General features: G+C 36.7%; 3 protein-coding genes across 4 annotated transcripts; 1 reads left to right on the forward strand and 2 right to left on the reverse strand.

The window, feature by feature from the left end:
* Positions 1-1,317: 1,317 nt before the first annotated feature.
* LOC131008872 (protein NUCLEAR FUSION DEFECTIVE 4) lies at positions 1,318-5,485 on the forward strand. The gene is made up of 2 exons (XM_057935969.1): positions 1,318-1,878; positions 4,136-5,485. The coding sequence occupies exons 1-2, from the start codon at positions 1,423-1,425 to the stop codon at positions 5,261-5,263; spliced, it is 1,584 nt and encodes a 527-aa protein (XP_057791952.1). The 5' UTR covers positions 1,318-1,422; the 3' UTR covers positions 5,264-5,485.
* A 1,789-nt stretch (positions 5,486-7,274) lies between these two features.
* On the reverse strand, positions 7,275-9,135 carry LOC131008873 (LOB domain-containing protein 27-like). The gene is made up of 2 exons (XM_057935970.1): positions 7,997-9,135; positions 7,275-7,764 (listed from the first exon to the last, which is right to left on the reverse strand). The coding sequence occupies exons 1-2, from the start codon at positions 8,773-8,775 to the stop codon at positions 7,656-7,658; spliced, it is 888 nt and encodes a 295-aa protein (XP_057791953.1). The 5' UTR covers positions 8,776-9,135; the 3' UTR covers positions 7,275-7,655.
* Positions 9,136-9,404: 269 nt separating this feature from the next.
* On the reverse strand, positions 9,405-19,221 carry LOC131008875 (uncharacterized). Of its 2 annotated transcripts, XM_057935971.1 has the most exons (16): positions 18,974-19,199; positions 16,128-18,865; positions 15,915-16,043; positions 15,633-15,818; positions 15,476-15,519; positions 15,077-15,392; positions 14,835-14,910; positions 14,557-14,745; positions 13,468-13,563; positions 12,590-12,783; positions 12,241-12,456; positions 11,813-12,088; positions 11,548-11,695; positions 11,292-11,425; positions 10,163-10,249; positions 9,405-10,088 (listed from the first exon to the last, which is right to left on the reverse strand). In XM_057935971.1, exons 2-16 carry the CDS (start codon positions 18,846-18,848, stop codon positions 10,002-10,004), a joined length of 4,899 nt encoding a protein of 1,632 aa, XP_057791954.1. In that variant the 5' UTR covers positions 18,849-18,865; positions 18,974-19,199; the 3' UTR covers positions 9,405-10,001. The 2 variants fall into 2 exon arrangements, with proteins under 2 accessions (XP_057791954.1, XP_057791955.1); XM_057935972.1 differs by having other exon boundaries at positions 16,128-19,221.
* Positions 19,222-20,429: the final 1,208 nt, after the last annotated feature.

A 20,429-nucleotide genomic window follows, 5' to 3' on the forward strand; every position in this document is an offset into this window, starting at 1 on the left:
TAAAATATTCAACTTTGTTAACGAAAAAACAATAAAATATCCAACAATAGTTTGAACTTATAAAATCAAAACATCTCAAAAATACAGAAAAGCGAAATTACGAGACTTTATAATATTTTATCATTTTTTAATTTTTATATCTAAATAATTTATGTTATGTATTCGGATTTTCGGGCTAGCCCATCGGATTAGCCGGGCCGACCCTATCAGGTGCCGGGTTATTTGGTTACGGGCTAATCGAGTTGTAATTTTTATCGGGTTGAAAATTTTCAACCCTAACCCTCTCGAATTGACGGGTTAATCGGACCAGCCACGGGTTTCGGGTTGAATTGACATCCTAGCTGCAAGTGTATCGTCTGGGCACGGCTAACACGTGCATTGAGATACATTAGATAACTACAACTCCGGCCGACACCATATATCAAATATCCCAATTCATTCTTTTCCAACAATACAAATTGCCTAATTGGACTACCAATACCATCACATTCTTCCCAATCACTATGGATCTTTTCTGTATCTACAAATACAATTGCTATCGTTTATACATATTCACTAAATTTTTCTTTACTTGCAATACTCTACAAATTATATAAAAAATCTAAACTATTATTATTATTACTATTACATATCTATGCAACCATTATTTTCAGAGTATATTGAGTAAATTTCAATTCATGTGTAATACTAGTTAAATTCTTAGATTCGTCTCTGGCTGAGGAGGAATCCAACTTAACAATAGTTGTGTAGCCGCTATTATTAGGCGTCCGTTGGAGTTGCAGATGCTGGAAGGGCAAAATAGATTAATTCCATAACATTTTTGCAGGACCATCACTTTAATTCTCAACGTCAAATATATATGCATCTTACATGGCACATATACCACAAACAAAAGAATCTCACAAATGTGGCGGATACACATTTGTGTGTTAACGTCACATTTTTCATTCTATATATTCATATTTTATTATTAAATTTGTTATTTTAATAATTACTATTATTTTAAAAATAAAATAAACAATAAATTATAAGTAAAAATTGAATTATGAAAAAGTTTGTGTACCCTATTCATTAATTTAATGACCTTAATAATTAATTGTTGACTAATAAAAGTAAAATTAAATATTAAAATAGTTATACTTCCTAATTGAATGTGATGAAATTTTAATTAATAATGTAAAATTAAATTAAAACATAAAAAAAATATAATTGAAAAAAATATAAAAAAAATTAATAATTAAAAGTAGGACACTCAATCTTAAAGGATGTGGGGCCTGTGTGGGGTATATTAGTAATTAAGCATGCATAAAAAGTAAGTAGTTGTGATTGTGAATTTCGACACAATTCATACACGATAAACACACCTCAGTGAGACCACAATTAAACGGGAACGGAAGTAACAATAGAATAGGCTGAATAGCTATGGAGGCCAGCAAATGGACCGCCGCGGCGGCGAGCATTTGGATCCAGTGCAGCTGCGGCGCGTCTTACGCCTTCGGCATCTACTCGCCGATCCTCAAATCGAGCCAAGGCTACGACCAATCGACGCTCGACACCATCTCCGTCTTCAAGGACATCGGCGCCAACGCCGGTATCCTCTCCGGCATCCTCTACTCCGCCGCCTGCCGCAGCGGCGCGACGCCGAGATTTCTGCGCGGACCGTGGATCGTCCATGCGGCGGGCGCGGCGCAGTGCCTGGTCGGCTACCTCTTCCTGTGGCTCGCCGTCACCGGAGCCATTCCCCGGCCGCACGTGGCGGTCGTGTGCCTCTTCATGTTCCTCGGCGCTCACGCGCAGACGTTCTTCAACACGGCCAACGTTGTCACGGCGGTGCAGAATTTCCCGGCCTACAACGGTACGGTGGTCGGAATCATGAAGGTATTTTTTCAACTTTCGCGGATTTTTCTGATTGATATATTTTTTTTTTGAGATTAACGCGATTTTAGGAATTATTAGTTAGCATGTTTTCTTCTTCTGGAAATATTTTGTGAGGCTCAATAAAATATTCACTCTCATTAGTCATTAGGAATTTAGGATAAATCAAGCTAACCCTTTAATATCGAAGATGGACTAAAATCCAACTAATAAAAAACAAGGTAAAGTTGCTAAGCAAATAAAGAATAACCATAAAAATTGTTTTTGGATAGCCCTCCCTCTTTCGGAGTTTTTTTAATTATTTTTTTAAACAATTTAAATTTATATTTCTTAGTTTATAATGTCATATTCTCTTTAAGTTAAACCTACATAGTCATAGGCTTCCATTAAATTTGAGTAATATCTTTAAATAATAAGCGGCAAGTTGTTGAAAATAGTCACCACGCACATTGCGTAGTAAGCTTATCGAATCGAAATACTCAATCTATATTTTGGCAGCGAATACAACCCATAAACAAGGCCCAAGACTTCATAAAAAAGAATGTAAAAAAAAACTGAAGATAAATGGAAGAAAGGATGGAGTAGGTAGAAATAATAATCTGATTTATGTTTATCATTTCACAATATTTAAAAATTACTAGTATTCAATAATAAGTCGCTTTCATTTATTATTATTATTAATAATAATAATAATTATTAGAAAATCACTTGATAATCAGTTTGTGATTTCCATATGTAACCGAATTACTCTTTAATATATATATATATATTATAAATTATATAATTAAATAAAAAAATTTAAAACTCGTGCGACGCCGAAAGACTCGAACCCAAGATCTCCTAGTGTTAGGCAACGCACGTACACTTTAATATTTTATTTTCTAAAAATTACTGAAATTAGTAGTTTTATTTTCTGTGTTAGTTTGGTACTGTTATATTTTGTTAGATTTAGACGTTGAACTAAAAGAAGCCAATCACCTTGTCGTACGATAACTTGCCAAGCACTATTTAAGATTAAAAAAAAAAAAGATTCGGATAGTTCAAGGAATTTAAGTTATTAAACTATGTGATAAAGTGATTTTTTTTGGGTCACCTTGTGGGGCCATCCGTTTCTTATAAAAAGTTATGAACCACCAAACTCTTCGTTTACGTGAGGCTACTGCTACGTTTTGTAAGGAGTAGCAAAGCTTCATTCCTCACAAATTGACCACTATCTTGAGAGTTTCTCTCTGGGAATATATATTATCCAAAAGTAGCCATGTCATCCGTACATATCCTGTTTTAAGTATTTAATTCATATTGGATTTTATTTATACATACCTTTACTGATTACTATCCATTGTCCACAAAATTATGGATAAGTTTGTTTTATTCACAGTCAGCATAACTATTTTCTCAAGTAGAATAGAAAGTTGACATAATTTAGTACTATGTATAGCTGCCTGCATTTCATAAATAAATAAATTATCATGCACCAAACATATGCAGAGTAGATGGGATATCTCCTGTTCTTGTTTTATTTTCATAAATTTAAATTTATCAACTTATTATTAACTAATACAAGTGAAATTAAATGATACTTCCTCCGTCCCAATAGTAATGTCTCACTTTCATTAATGAGACGTCTCATTACAAATGTCTCATTCCCCTTTTCACAATATATTCTCTCTCTATACCTAATATTTAAATAATTTACATCGACCCATTTTATTTACTTTTTAAACATTTCTTAATTTTCGTGCCCAAAAGTTATGAAACACTACTATTGACATCACCCCCACCAAATCAATACATATTAACTTCAATATATTTACATATTCTGCTATATACAATAATACCCATCACTTTAATTTAATCTAAGCATTATCCATTAAGGTGGATCCTTTTCTCCATTTAACGTTACCTCTAAAATGGTCAATTTGTCGCTTCACAATACACACTCAATTACTATTAAACTCTCCCCTAAGATTATTTTTACAGGTTGGATGGAGTATAAAATTTGATCAAGATTGGTTTTAATTCAAACCCAAAATATTTGACTGAAACCGAGGCAAATCAAAACAGAGTCCGGTTTCAGATTTCAAACCGAACCCACAATCACCAATTTTAAATCTCGAACCATGTCGCCAATTAAGATTTGGTTTGGGTTTGGAAGAACAAGCTACATGTTTTTTTTTTTTTGAGCAGAAAAAGTAGCTAATGTTGATAACCATTATGAAACAATTCCTCACTCTGCCAACACCATATTTATTCTTGGCAGGGCTTCCTTGGGTTGAGCGGAGCAGTTCTCATACAAGTTTACCAGACATTATTCGAAGGCAAACCGGCTACTTTCCTCCTCATGCTCGCAGTGGTTCCGTCTCTTCTCTCCGTCGCACTCATGTTCTTGGTTCGAGTCCACCCCACGGGCTCTCGAGATCACGAGAAGACGTACTTGAACGCCTTCTCATTGATCTCCATGATCGTTGCTGCGTATGTCATGTTCCTCATCATCGTAGAAAACGCTTTCGTCCTCTCCCCATGGACGCGTGCTCTGTCACTAACACTTCTCTTCCTCATTCTCTCCTCGCCTCTTCACATCGCCATCAAAGCACACAAACACGACGTGGAGAAGCAATCGTCGCTGCCCTGTTTGAAGTCCCCCCTGATCAAGGACAACGGATTAGGAAAACCAAATGATGGAGCCATTACTGAGCTGCACAACAAGGGTTGTGCCTCCGACGCCCTGAATCTCTTACAAGCTTCGCGCACGCTGAGCTTCTGGCTGCTCTTCGTCGCCATGCTCTGTGGGATGGGGTCGGGGCTGGCCACGATCAACAATATCAGCCAAATCGGGGAGTCGCTAGGTTACACGGCGGTGGAGAGGAGCACACTGGTATCCCTGTGGAGCATATGGAACTTCCTCGGCCGGTTCGGGGCGGGGTTTATGTCGGACATTTTCTTGCACAAGAAGGGCTGGGCGAGGCCGTTGTTCATGACTCTAACTCTCACAGCCATGACGGCTGGCCACGTCATCATTGGCTCGGGCTTCCCGGGGAACTTGTACGTGGGGTCGGTGTTGGTAGGCATCTGTTACGGCTCGCAGTGGTCGCTGATGCCGACCATCACCTCTGAGATATTCGGCGTGCAGCATATGGGGACGATATTCAATACCATCGCCATTGCTAGTCCTCTGGGATCATACATATTTTCTGTGAGACTTATTGGGTATGTATATGATGGAGAAGCAGGGGTTGATAATTCATGCATTGGAACTCACTGTTTCATGCTGTCTTTCTTCATTATGGCAATTGTTAGTCTCTTTGGATCTCTTGTGGCGTTGGCTTTGTTCGTGAAGACGAGGAGGGTCTATGCCCAGATTGTGCGTGCGAGGATGTTGTTGGCTTGAGATGAAAGTTTTGGCACAGATACATATCTTCTTCTTCTTTTTGTATTGTATGTAGCTCAATTTTATTAGTTTGGTATCTACTAGTGTTGGTGTGATTGATTTTTTTGTATAAGGGGACTTGTTCGAGTTTTTGGCTGAAGAAGTCCGGTGTGTCGGTATGCATTTAATTTGTAATTATTTGTATTGATATTTCTTGAAATTTGATGGCAAATGATTCCTACATGAACATGATGCATCAAATTATATTTGTAATCTTTCGTCAATTCATTATGTGTGTGAATTGTGATTCTCTCTTTTGCAATGAGTTTCTGATTGTAACTTGAATTTCTCAAAATCTGAGTTCCTTTTATTTATATGGGTGAAGGATAAAAAATCGTTTATGTTAACTAGAAACTAATTATCTAGTGTATAGTTAGACATCATCGACAATCATTTGTCTGCCAAAACCCAATTACCACTGTATTTGGAGATTCAGTAAAACGTCGGAATATTTTTGCAGTTTTTGAAGATGGGATCATTTTTAATATAATTCATCATGCAATAAAATATAATTAACCCAAAGATTTCATTAAAATGGGTAAAACAGTACTCATATATATATGGAGTTAAGTTCGAGTGAGATTGTTATTTTTCGTGAGAAATGAGACTAATGAATAAGTTAGTATATAGTGTTGAATAATTATATTCAAAAAGTTAGTAAAATTTCTGGTCCCTCAACGATTCAAATTCATATAATAATTTTCTTGCTCCAGTCTCCAAATAAATATATATATATATATATATATATATAGATATATATATATATATATATATAACATGTGATAAACTTATAAAATTTATCATTTTACTACCAACAATAAATTATATTATACCATAATTAAGTTATACTGTAATATATAAATGTGTGTATAATGATGAATTTTTATCGTTTTATACTTGGTGAATATTTATTAACTAAATCTAATATGTATATATAATAATTAATACGAGTGTAAAATTAATACTCCCTCTATCTACTAAACATTTCATGAGGAGAGTGAACACAAATTTTAAGAAAAATTAATTGTGTATTTTGTGAGTTGAGAATGAGTCCTGCGAATTAGAAAAATTAATTGATAGAAACTAATGGCCCAATTAACATAAAAAGTGATATATAAGTCCCTTAATTAATGGCAATGTGTGTAAACTGTGTGAGAATTATAAGGATAATAATTAGTGAGATTATTTCAAAAAATGGACTAGGAAGATGTTTCATAGATGAATGAAAATTAAAAAATTAGAAAGATGTTCGAAAGAGGGAGTAATTTTTTTTTCCCCACTCTTTGCACTTTCAACAAATTTAAATGAATGTAATTACTTTCAGATATTGTTGAAAAATAATTTTGAAAAAACAAAAAGACAAATACAATGTAAAATGATAAAATTTATTTTTAAAAGAAAGTTGTGAAACATTAAAAAGCAAAAGTTCCAAAAAACTTTTTCTAGATTAATAGAAATTAATTTAAAAGAAAAATATCTATATATTTTTGTAGACATTTTAACTATATAATTATGGTCAGTGGATAAACAATATGTTAACAAAGATCTTCATCATTAATTTGACATGTCTTCAATTATATAAAATAAATTCACCTTCATTTTAACACTACAATGAGATAAAGAACTCATCATTATCATATTGTCATTAATTTAATTATTATTTCTATTATTAGGGAAGGTTTTGATTTTAAAAATATAAATTAATTAAAATATTTATAATATTTTAGATAAATATATTGGTACAATCCTAAAATGAAAAATTATAATAAAATAATTCCTAAAATATTGCATTTTTTTATAGACTTTTATTATAATCAAATAATTCCTAAAACATTGCATTTTTGTATAGACTTCCTAAAACATGCACTAAATAACTTATTTTAATTAACAACTAACTAATTCATATGAAGTAGAAATATTAGTCAGATGTATATATATTCAAAATAAAATAAAACACATAGGTTATGCATAATTTTGTTCAAGGTTTTATTCTTATTAATTTCTAACTAATTACTCCTCAGATAATCCCACTTCTCATATATTTTTATATGAGATATGATCATTAATTACATGGACCTGGACTCATCAAAATCGCCTAGGAACACCTACAAGTAACAAAAAAAGAAAACGGAAAACTTTCTACCTCAAATCTAATCCAAGTTTCAGAGGGAAAAAAAAGGAAATTAAGAGAAAAAAAAAATTTAAATCCCATCTTCTCTTCGAGAAAATAGTATTTCCCTAAACTACGAAACTTAAGATTATAACAATGTTTGAAAATATTTAATCTACCAAATCTACTTCTACAAACCGTGCGAAAAAAGAAAAAAAAAAAAAACGAAAAATTACTCCTTCCTTAGTTGACACTAGTAAGGCTAAAACATGCTGCAGCACTCTTGAGCTCATTCTCATCAATCTCCTCAACAAGCTGTCTCGAATCTTTGAACGGCGATTCCAAGCTCAAGCTGCATGTAATCAAAGAAACCAAAATTAAAACCTCTTCAAAAAAAAATAGCTCTTTAAAAGAAAAAATTAGTTTTGCACATAAATAAATTTTTGTCTCCAAATACACCAACTTTCAATCGTTAGTCAACCGTGTCCAATTGAAAATTTGTGTATTCGAAGGCGAAATCTTTAATCGATGCACAAAATTAGAATGGGGTGAAATTAGTTGGAGATGTTTTTGTTAATTCATACCTGGATTGATCATAGGCTTCTTTGGAGCCAATATAAGATTGTGTGTCATCAATATTGTCGAAAAACGGCTGCATCTCGGCGTAATCCTGCGGCGGCGGTTGGTGGAGCGGCTGCGCGTGCATCATGAGATGATGCGATTGCGTGACGACGGAATTAGGGTTGTTGTCGTTGCTGATGTTACTGTAAGCCTGCTGGCACATGGAGTTGACGACGCTGTTCATCTCCTTGAAATCCAGGTAGTTGATGCCGTAGTCGCCGCCGCCGCCGTTGCTGCTGTTGGAGTAGGACACCACCTGCTGCTGCTGAGGGGCGAAGGCGGCGGCGTCGTTCCCGGGCGGGGCCATACCGAGCTGCAGCTCGGAGATGTAGTCGTCGGCGGCGGTGGGGGAGAGCGGGTGATCTTGTTGCGGTTGATGTTGATGTTGTTGCTGGCGGTAGAAGGCGATCTGGTGGAGGACGGCCTGAAGCTCGTCCTCGGCGAGCTGGATTTGGTAGGTGAGGTGTTGGATCTCGACCATGCAGCCCCAGACAGGGTACTTGTCGCGCATGGTGGCGTGGAACTTGATGGACTTCATGGCGGTGGCCTTCTGGTGGTGGTCGGGGCCGAGCTCCTTGAGGAGGTTCTGGATGTTCTTGACGCCGAAGAGGCGGTGGACGTTCTGGAACATCTTGGGCTGGTCGGCCGGGAAGAAGGGGGCGAGGAGGCATTCCGGTGTGCAGCGACGGCGTTGGTACTTGCAAGCAGCGCAGGCCTGGCCAGTGCCACTCTTAATGGTCATCCTCCAATTCTCATATATCCGATTTTGATTGATTATCCGATGATCTTGTGTTTTTGTCTGGGTTGAATGAGGAAGATGAAGAGATTTTTGGTTTGTGTTGGCATTTGGGAATGAATGCACTTAGACTTAGGTGGAGGGGAGTGGGGAGGGAGACTGAGTAAAAATGGTGGAGCCGAATATGTGGGGAAGTTTCTTTGAGATGTATTGACAGTTAGTTGGGGACAAGTGGTGTTGTTTCAGCAACCTCAACCCTATTTTCATGCGGACCTTACACATGTACGATGTGCTAACACTTCCTTTTTTCTGCTTTAATATAGTAAGCTTTTTTCACTTTCTACATCTTCTTCAATTTACACGTGCCATTTTTACTCAATCCACAATTCACTAACTCAAGTGTAACATTATGCTAAGTGTTTCTTCTTCCCTTTTAACTTGTGGGAACTTTCGATTAATCGATTTTGTGTTTATTAAGGGTTATTTTTTATTAACCAGAAACTATGTTTGAAGATAGTTTTTAAATATTTATGTAGCATAGTTTGCTGCCTACTAAGTATTCACACAACCCCAAAAGTATGTGAATCTAGCAGGTTGTTAACAAACAGGAAGCTTAAAGCGGAAATGCTTGAGAAGAAAAAAAAAATTATGAGCATGTTTCATTGATGCCAAAATTAATGTCATTAGCATGACTGAAGTTAGCCCCAGAGGGTCTTTTCCCCCATATCGAAAAAAATTTAAAAAGTTGCTATATATGCTGCAGGGAGTGTTTCCAAAGGGATGAAGAAGATCTGATCTATACACAAATTTCTCTATGACGGAAAATAATCGGGGGATGTGAAGCTAAGTACAAGAAGATCCTGTGTACAGTTGCAGTGACGGATAATCGGCTACGAGCTCAAGCACAATTAACCAGTCCAAGAGGTTCTTTATTACGTCTTCTTACCGTATCAAAACTGCAAGACCGCGAAGCAACTTGTTCCATGAGCACCAGGTGTAGGTTAATCATCTTTTCCCAATGAGTTGTTAAGACTTACTCCTTGCATAGTTAATCCGTCTTCATTCCCTTCACTCTATATTATGGTGATTCACTATATAGTACAATCATGGGCGCCGTACCAACTGTTGTTTCCCGAGTTCAGCTGTCAAAGTTAGCTCAGAGCCTCGTGCAGGTGGGATTGGGTCGCTAATTAGATCCAAAAATCAGTAGCTCAAGGATATTCCACAAGGTACTAGTTCACAGCTTCGTACAAGAGCACTTGCGGTTGTAGATGTCCTCTTTCACACATCGTAAGGACATCATTCCAGCCGCCAATTACCTAGAAATGGCATATAGATTAACAAGATGCGAAAGAGACAGAAAACTACCCAGGAAATAGTTACAGAATTTTACCTTTACAGTTTTGTCATCATACATGATCCACTGTTCATGATCGGAGCTGTAGGCAAAACAGTGATAGTGCTGCCCATAATAGCAAACCTAAAAACAAAGGTGTATACAAAATAGAGAAAAAAAACGTTAAGAGAGTTTAATTTGGATAATGCAAGTACAGATTAATTTTGAAAGAAGTATTACTCTTCTGTTACCAACTTGGAATTTGGATAACACAAGTACAGATTAATTTAATCATGACTGATGACAACAAGACTCGAGAAAACTGCAGGAGGTTCATAGTCCTTGTTGCAAATGAAAAGGAATCCCACAGCCACGCATGTGAACCTTAACAATGCTCATTGGTGCCGAGAGTTAGTTTTTGGATTAAATAGACTGTTCTTTGGATGATAGAATGGGAAATGAGATGCATAGGCTTGTATACAGATTAAGTTGAAGTATGCAAATAAGAACATAAACAAAATATTAAATCAGTTTTATGTAAAAGTTGTCTTGATTAAGAGAAATTCAGTTTCATATTATTTTGATAATTAAACTAGATGCAATCACAAGGGAGTTCAAAATCACACATATGGTTTTGTAAAAAAATCTGGGCAACAATTTCATTAGTAAACTTTCTTATGGAAAAAGCCTTGGAATATTGAACAAAGAAGACACCCGGGGAAAAAAAGAGGATTTAATGAATGAAATGTGTGAAGCCAGCCATAAACCATGAAAGAAACCTTGCATCAAAGAAAGAGCCCTCTGGATATTGGTTGTAACCAGGACAGAAGACAGGATACATGTCAAAAGATAGTGTATTTGGTTGTGGCGTTCCCTGGTTCAGATTTTTGTGTATACTTCAATCAAGCGGCCAACTAAGCATAATAAAGTACGGTCTAAAAAATTTAGCACTCATTCCCTACAGATATATCCGGGGAAATGCAAAGGCTTCATTGCACCATGCTGAAGCCTATATCTTTTTCAAAAATTTAATAGACAAAAGAGAATAGAAAGAAAAAAAAAAGGTCATATAGCATGCCATTGGACTATTCTACTTCCCCTGTTGAAAGAAAAAATAGTCCAACCCGAGGTGGTTGGAGAGGGATAGATGGGGGAAATAAATTTAGAGTGAGTTCCTGATGCGTACCACTGAAACCAACTGACGCTTATGTTTTGGATCAAGACCACGATAAAGGACACTGATATCAATCTCAGTAGATAAGGCTGCTAATGTCCCCATTATATCATCAACGCTCTCGCAAGTATTCTGCCAGCCCAGGACTATAGAAGAAGAAAAGGAGTAAGAACAGCATTATATGCTATAACGGAGGGACAAATGTTTGGACAGGCAGAAGATAGTAATTTAAAAAGCAGGCCAGGAATGAAAAGAGAAGTAAAAGCACCTGTTGTGAAAACATGTGGAGGGCTGGAGAGTATATGGTGAATATAGTTGAGCTTTCCACAGCCACCAGCCTCGGGATCACAAGCTAATTGGTGATTCATCTCAACCAGATACAGAAGCTCATCAAAGGAGCTTTCTGGGCACATAACCTATACGTACACAATTTGTTAACAGTTTTCCGTGAAGTAACAACTAGAAAAACCAATATCACCCAAGCACTACCAGAATAAGCATATTTATAGATACATTAATCAAGCATGACATGCCTTCATTGTTCTAACAGCACTGGCATTGATGTTGTGAAAGAAAGATGTGTATTTCAGACATCTGGACTCCAAGCTACAGTTGTAACAGTCCATCCTCTCAGAAATGTTCATTCCAAAAAGTGAATGTGCAATACAAGAAGCATTAGTGCAGTCCCAGGAATCTGTTCCAGCTCTATCTACTGGTTCCACATCAGACGCATGAGGTCCAGGAGTGAATGATCGATGTAGACAATTAAATATTACACCCAGCACTTCAGAAGCATCATTCATTTGACCCTGCAATGTCACCACATTTTAGTTGTAGATTAGATGTTTTTTATCTCATACTCTAAAGATAGAACTGTGCAATACATACAGAAATATACAAGAGAAAAAGAAAAATAAATAATAAAAAAAAGTAACAGCCTCCACTGTGTGGCGACATTTACCTCCTGGAAGAAATTACTATCAGGATACGAGTTGCTTAGAGCAACTCTCAAAGAGGTAGGGGCCACAGGTTCTCTCTGGTTATCTTTAGATACCATGCTCAGAGCAATGAAGATCTCATACAAAGCACAAATAACACAAGGATCACCAACATGAACATGTTCTGACACTGATCTCCGCATAAATTCTTCTCGGAACCGTCTTAGGTGCCACAAAGACTAAGGCATTGAAAAAGAAAAAAGAAACGAATAAATAACAGGCTCAAGGAAGCCAGCAGGTTCAAGACTAGATAAAGATGATGTGGCCAAATATTCAGCAACTGATCAAACAATACATACTTGAAATACCAACCTGTATTATGACATTCAGAAAGCAATTATATTCACCAACTTCATTTTTTAGCCCTGTTCCATATGTGTCCATTCCATTAACATCAGTCACACCTTCACCGCATGAAACACATGAGTCGCTGGTTTCTGGTATTCCCTTATGTGGCAATACCAAACTTGGCTTGACAGGTAGGTTTTTATGTGCATGCAATGCATCTGATAAAAAGAAAATCAGAAAATGATAAGAAAGTGACAAAAGATGAGGTCATTTCGCTAGTTTTCTGTGTGTAGCAGAAGAAATATTAAAAGTTGGAAATGCAGCAAATGGCAATTCTTTGACCATTCATATCCAGTTTACAAACCATTTAGCTGTTATATAATGACCCTGTACATATGGTGTTGCATGGAAAGCCATCTAAGGTCTCCAACAGCCAATACAATTATTCCAAAGACAACATTAGCCCACAAAGCTAAAATCAACCAGTTAGCTATCAGTAAAGATATTAGTAGTTTATATTAGCACCGGATAAAAGTAGACAATCAGTACAAATTTAAAAGGCCAAGAAAAATCACGAAGATAAAACAGGGAGAAACAGACATGAAAAGATAAGGCCTCTACCAGATGGAGTTTCTACATGCTTTAAAAGCACATGCAATTACAACAGGGGAAGATGAGCTCATTGAAAAGCATCTGATGCATATGTTCCCATTACTTCTAAGTTCCAACAATAACCAAAATGGTGGTAACGAGTATGTATGATTAATAAGTAGAAGACTATTTTCTTCTGCCCTATGCTTGAAGTTGAAACAGGCAAATATACTGGGACAACGATACTTTCATGAATTAGCTTTAAACAAGGATCAAAACCATCATCAACGAGAGAGAGAGAAGAGACACACCAAGGCTTTGGCGGACAGCTTTTTTAAGGTCGGCTTGAAACCTTTCTTCATCATCCTCCTCAGCCTGAAGCTGTCTCAATGTTTTTCCTCCATTATCTACAAGATATTGTGGTGAAACATTCAACCATGGTATATGAAGTGTTCGTTTAAATTCACAAGCTAGATCAGACGATAATTGAGGCAATCTTACTACATGTTAATAAGTTTGCATATGCATTGAAGGATTTTGCATCTGTAATAGAATCCATTTAGCTACTAATTATAATTTTTACTAAACTAAAATTTCAGTTGTTAAACTTAGAAATACAAAACAAATAATTGTTATTACTACCCATGAGTTAAGATGCACACTTTTATAAAAGAGCAGTACAACATAATCTTATGGTCCGTTATATAACTCATTTTATTGGTTTATCTAAACATAAAATGTAGAATTCAGAAGCAAAAACATTTAACTTTACTGAAAATGTAGCAATGAAGAATGTAAATTAAAATTAATAAGTAGATACACAAATTTATTGTAGGAATAAAAATACATGATGCACACTAATTCATAGCTTTCACAATTTAGCTTAAAACATTAACTTAAATTATTTAAAACTAATTGAAAATTCATTCACTTAATAAAATAACCTTTTAAGATTGGAGCATATTAGTTGGTATCATTGATTTGAACATCCAATTTTTCATTAATTAAATATAATATTCGTGCATATAATTTAATAGTGTAGTAAACTGCAGTATGAGATGTTTTCTAAAGCTATATACTAGATATGATTGTACTTAAGTAAGTATAAGAGTTCAATACATACTTTTATAATATAAGCTCTATTTTTCTAGTTTCTTTTTTAATTAATTGAAAATGAAACGCGTATTAGTAAAGATATTAGAAAAATAATTTAATAGATGGGACTAAAATATTCTCTCTTTTTCATAATTCAAGCATACTGTCATCTATTAATGACGAAGAGGGCATTACAATTTTATGGAGTAACTGTTTACCAGCCCAATAGTACAGTGGCCAAAATGTACTTTTTAACCCGTAAAGCCTCTTGAACCAACTCAATTTTTAATAGTAGAAGGACATACCGCCATCACCATGCAAGTTTAGCTCATGTCTAGGCTGAACAGAACCATTATCTTCCTTTTCAGAAGTCAGAGGAGGGGATTTTCTGTCACTTGGTTTGTTTAGAGCCTTGTGCCGTTTACCCCTCTTTGCTGAGCGCTGTTCAGTGAAACCTCCTTCTTGTGGTTGTGGAATAGTTCCATTTGATAAGCCTGCCAAAAGGATTATATAATTAAGTGAACCCAGAATGTATAACTGAAAGGAAAACTTTATGCTTTGTAATATCAAGAATGATTGCTACCATTTCGCATCACAGCTCCATCAGAAGAGTCACTTAGCACACTTTCGGTCAATGCTTCCTTCTGGATTGAAGGTTCCTACAGAAAAAATTGTTTTTGGAATGAAAAAATATTGTTCAGTTTTCTTCCAGAAAAAGAAATAGCTCTGAGAGCTGGAAAGAAGTGATTCTTCCCACAGTAGTTACCAATTGGCCACAAAATAATCCACATGTGAGTTGATACAAAGTGATGACAAGCAACAAACCTTTCTATTTGTCCACTGGCCATTGACATCTTTTTCTCCATCGTTGCACCTAAAGTAAGAATCAGATGTTGAAATTAGCTTCGCCTTCTCCCCTGCAACTTTTGAGGTTTTTTTATGTTGCTCAGCTAGATGCTTTTGTTTTGCCTCATTTTCTATTCGTCTTTGATATTCCAAAGTTTCTTCAAGCTTTCTTTCCTCGGCTTCAAGTTCAATTTTGCGTTTGTACTCCTCTTCCTGTAGTCTTAAGTCTTCGTCAGTTCCATTCTCGGCGAATTCAGAGCATGCAACCTCCTCATCGTGCCCACTTGGAAGCAATCTAAAAGCAAGACAAACATTAGCTCAGAGAAATAAATGGCAGGCGTAGACAGAAAGTGCTTTGAGAGGGAAAGATAATTATACATCTCTCCAGATATCTGATCATGCGGCTCATCCCAATGACTAGCCTGCAGAAGCAATAACCATTACTGAGAATAACTAAATATTTACTTAGCATCCCATAGTTTGCACCTTAGATTTACACACACACACTACGGAGTTTTAACAGTAAGGTTTATACCTTTGAGTCCTTGGTTTTCCGACCCTCCTTACTCTTCTTTTTCTCCTTCGACTTTTCATGTTTTGAATTGTCAACTCCTGAGGTGATGCCTTTCTTGGAATCCAGAGCAAGTTCAGCCAAAAATGCCTCTCTGGCAGCATCTGATTTTTCCCTGGCATCTTTCTCAGCCAGATCCTCCAAGCGTGCCTGGAAAGAATGATGATATTAAGCCTCAAACATCTGGAAAAGCCGCTAAGGAAGATGAAGGTCCTTGTGTATAAAGGTGCTTCACAAGGTACTCACCCGCAAAAATGATTTAAGCAGAGGTATTAAAATTGACCGGTAATCGTGGGAAGATGCAGGATCAAGCTCAATTTCCAGCTTCTGCATCCCAACGAGTATCCGCATGATTCTTGCATCGAGCTTGCTGATCTGAATCACTGAGAAATCTGAGCTATAGAAACAAAGAAAATATGCAATCTGAAAGAAACAACAAAGTAGATTCAAGATCCCAACCTCAAGAGAACCATGCTCCTTCTGTCTCTGTATTGCAACTTCTATGCAAGAATCCACCTGATGCAGATAGTCTTTTGTTCTCCAATCATCATCTTCACCAGATTCTAGGTCACAAAGATGTGATCTCACACCGCTGTAGGTCTCCTCAAAACCAAATTGGTTAACATTTAGGGACTCTGCATCCTTTAGAACATTCTTTATTGCCTGCAACTCAAATCTATTGTTCATAATGGCCATGTCATTTTCATTTTCATTTTCATTGCCACCAAGGTCTTCTTGCCTTCTCCTGAGAACAGAGTCATAACTGCGACGGACAAAATCAGTTACATGTTCTCTTCTCTTCCCTTCTTCCAAACAGAGATCCTCCACGGCTTGCAATGCCTCCTCATAATTTAACTGTTCGAATTTTCTCTCGCATAAGCCTTGCAGATGATAAGATTCTTTCTCAAGCAACTGAAGAATTTCAAGACCTTGCTGAGCTTTCTCCTCTTTCGCTCGCATCCAGGAAGTCAATTGCTCACCACTTGAGGGGCCTTTAAATATCCAGGATAACAATGCATCTGAATCAAGTACTATACCATTCTCATATACATGGGATGAAGTATCCACACTGGAACAACTGACCGTGTCATCACTAGATACGCGAGGGACCTTACAGGGAAGAAAATGCTCGTCAAGCATTAAAAATAAAGCATCTTGGCTAAAAATCATCTTCTCCACAAAGTCAACACCATGCATCCCAGTGTTTGAATTATCCGCAGCATTACTTTTATCAGAATATCTACTTAGTCCGCATGAATGAGAAATTTCCTGCAAAAATTTCAGGATTTTCTTAAGCTCCGGAGCACCCAGAAAACATATGCATAAAGGGGTTTGGTCCAAGTTGGAACTAAGAAGTTGTGAACTACAAGCAAGGCTCTGCAGCTCCTCCACAGCAAAGTGTATAACCTTGCTAAGGTGACTTGAAGAGAGATACTTGTTTCTAATAAGTGACTGGAAAATGACTTGGATTTTCTCTAGAAGCTTTGCACGCTCAGGATCATCAGATAGAGGCCAGTTTTCGTTAAGTAAACTTCCCTTGCTGTTCTGATCTCCATCGCAATCCATCCATTCCACATCCTCAAAGTCCCTGCCATCCTGGGCACCATCATTGAAGTTATCACCAGGTCTTTTATTACCTGGTGAATCCCATTCGTATTCATTAGAGTAAGTATCAACAAAGCATTCTTTGGAATCATCCATGCCATGCCTGGAGTATGGTTCTTCAAAGAAATCAGGTGCTTCTAAGGTTGATTGTTTCCTATGCATCCTAATCACTGTGTTCAATTCTAATGGTTTCCAAGCACAGTTTAAAAGCATTTCAGCCCATTCATTCTCCACACACTGAGGCAGAATTGACTGCATTTTGGGCAATAAACTGCCCATATGCTCCTCCACGACATGTTGCATGAACAAATCCACATCAGCAAATTTCTCATTGCAGCGACAGCATGACCAGAACTTCCACATTTTGTTCGTTACTCCAAAAGATAAAGCCTCATTAAGCACGTCACTTGGTGAGACATCCTTCAATGAGCTGAAATGGGCCTTTAGTTGAGAAATCTCAATTCTAAGTAAATCTTTCTTTGCATCCAAACTCATAGAGTTCCAATATGATCGCACCCAATCTCTCCTCTCATCAGATGATGCATTTTTCCTTGAATTCCCATGCCTCCTTCTCTCTCCTGTTCTCTGTCCAGTACCTGGACAAGAATCTACACCCTTTCCATTATTGTTACTACTGTCCCCATCATTTCCTAAAGAAGAGGACTCTGACTTCTGCTGCAAAAGCCTGGCAGCTGCTACTTTCACCTCAATTTGCTTCCTCCGTTCCTCATCTGTCTTGGCAACTTTCTTAATCTCATTTGGCCTCTTTGCCTGAATCAATCTGATCTCCATTGGATCCTCAGGCATCTTCCTGATTGGAATCAATCGAAACTTCTCATCCCCATTGCTCAAATTCTTCATCCAAGTCGAAATGGATGCAATGTTTGATTTCTGAATCAATGACTTGAGCTCACTTTGAACATTGGCAACACGAGCCTCAGCTGTGGAAATCTTCTGCTGATTCTCTGCTTGCAAACTCTCCTTAGCGGGGTCCACGGGGTTGTCAATCGCCAAAGCCCTTTCACACTCTTTCACCACATCCTCATACTCCTTGCCCTCATTCGCAGCTTCATACAACAAATTCGCATAAAAATGAGCGAACTCAATAGAATTGGGGCACAAATCTACCGCCTTCCTCGCACTCTCAATCGCATTCTTCAAATGCCGCTGTTTGGCATTGGGGTCATCAATTATAGAAGCCACCTTCACACAAACAGTCCCCTGAACTCGGTGAATCAGCGCCGAGTGCGTGGAATTCTCGTGCCTGGAGCACAAATCCTTCATCAATCTTAGGGCTTTAGTGTGGTTCCCGCGGCGCAGCGCTGTGAGGGCGCGCTCGCATTCAAGCTTAATCGAAGCGTAGGGCGAACAAGGGTTTGCATTGCTATTGCTATTGCCATTGCCCTCCGAATCCGCAGGGTGCGATTTTGCAATTTTTTTCCCGGAAGGGTTTGGGGAATTCTCTAGGATTGAAGCCCCACCGTTGGCAGCGACGGCATCGTCCGCGACCACCGCCGCACACGGCGGTTGGGATGGTTTGGAGCGAGGAGCGACGTTTCGCTTCTTATGCCCCATTTCAGATTTTCCGATGGCTACTCAATTGCATGCATAAATCCTATGTTTAGTCCCGCAGTTTATAATCGATACGCATAGCGGCTGTATCTAAATGTAGCGAGAGAGAGGGAGGGAGGGAGACTTACTCAGCAATCGCGAAGTAGAACGATCGGAGTTGAGGCGTGTATACACACAGACATAATACGTATATGTGTGTGTATAAATGGATAGTGTAAATCAGTAATTGAGTGTTGGTGTGTGTGTGTGTGTGTGTGAGAGAGAGAGAGAGAGAGAGCAGTTGGTGGGGTGGGGGTTTGGAAAATGTGCAGATTTTGGAGTGTAGTTTTTTAGTGTGTTTGGGGGAGGCGAGGGGACTCGGGGGAGAGAGATGAGAGATTTTTAATGATTTATCGTTCAATTTTTAGTTAATTACCTATGAATTTTTGGATTTAATAAACTAAATGCTCTAAATAATTATTGTGCAGCATAATTATTTTTGTTAATAATGATTTGTATAAATGACGTCTTTTCTTATTAAATGATACGGAGTATCAATTATTCGACTAAGTATATCAATAATAAATTTGATCGAAATTCTAATTAATAGTAAAAAAAGATTAAATTAATATTTTAAAAATTATCATGCCAAATTTTGAAGTTCATTTACAAAATCAAATCATATCGAAAGTTCAATATTTATTATGTCAAACTTTAAAGTTTATATATAAAATTAATATTTAATGAAAATTCAATAATTTATAAACAATTAGTCCTTTCTTTCTTTTATCTTGCCATCTTATATTTCGTTTTTGTTAAAATAATACCATTAGTGTATACACGCGAAGGAGATTAATAGAGTTTTACTTTAAAACCTCATAGTTTTTATAAATAATGAGTGACCCTTTTTAATACATACGGGAGTTCTATTTATAAGTTACAAATTAATGAAGCCTAATTACCAAGATTCATTAATCAATTTTTACAATATTTTTATCTTCGAGTGGACCATCAAGATTAGCAGAGATGGCATCCAAAGTTGGTGAAGCTCAGATACAATTAAGGTTAGCAGAGTTGACAGTCAAAGTTGATATTTGACGGAGCTGACGTTAAGATTCATATGTTTGAAAACACTGAAGTGTTAAGGTTGAGGTAGAGTTGAGCTCCAAAGTTGTGTGGAAGTGGAACTGACACTACTTTTTTTTCATCAAATTTGATTATTCCCGTTAATCTGTAATTTTTATCTATTAAGCCTAATCCAAAAAGAGAATCATAATATCATCCCCACACACACAATATTATCATAATTTATTATTTAGATGTTTTAAATAACTTAAAGTCATATAATTAAAATATGGAATTTTGTACTATAATAAATTAATAAAAACACTTTCATAACTAGAATCACACAATCATAATTAATAATGCAAACTCAGTTATATTTTGTATATATATGTGAGCTAGTTATAGAAAAAAAATCGCAATAATTAAAACTTATATTATGAAAATGTAAATATATATATACATATTAAATAAAAGTAATAAAAAAATCACCTTATTCAGAAAAAGGAGAAAATATACTATAATTTTATAAAGTTTTAGTTT

Source organism: Salvia miltiorrhiza, chromosome 2 (assembly GCF_028751815.1).
Source record: "Salvia miltiorrhiza cultivar Shanhuang (shh) chromosome 2, IMPLAD_Smil_shh, whole genome shotgun sequence".
In the NCBI taxonomy this organism is placed as follows: domain Eukaryota; kingdom Viridiplantae; phylum Streptophyta; class Magnoliopsida; order Lamiales; family Lamiaceae; genus Salvia; species Salvia miltiorrhiza.

Bases quoted from the DNA above. Each gene is read 5' to 3' on its own strand.
- LOC131008875 (XM_057935972.1), bottom strand. From the start codon at position 18,848: ATGGGGCATAAGAAGCGAAACGTCGCTCCTCGCTCCAAACCATCCCAA. The intron at 13,564-14,556 runs GTATGTCCTTCT...AATATCTTGTAG, and splicing joins AAACTTGCATGGTGATGGCG to ATAATGGAGGAAAAACATTG. The intron at 10,250-11,291 runs GTACGCATCAGG...CTTTGTTTTTAG, and splicing joins AGCGTCAGTTGGTTTCAGTG to GTTTGCTATTATGGGCAGCA.
- LOC131008873 (XM_057935970.1), bottom strand. From the start codon at position 8,775: ATGACCATTAAGAGTGGCACTGGCCAGGCCTGCGCTGCTTGCAAGTAC. The intron at 7,765-7,996 runs GTATGAATTAAC...GATTACATGCAG, and splicing joins GAAGCCTATGATCAATCCAG to CTTGAGCTTGGAATCGCCGT.
- LOC131008872 (XM_057935969.1), top strand. From the start codon at position 1,423: ATGGAGGCCAGCAAATGGACCGCCGCGGCGGCGAGCATTTGGATCCAG. The intron at 1,879-4,135 runs GTATTTTTTCAA...TATTCTTGGCAG, and splicing joins CGGTGGTCGGAATCATGAAG to GGCTTCCTTGGGTTGAGCGG.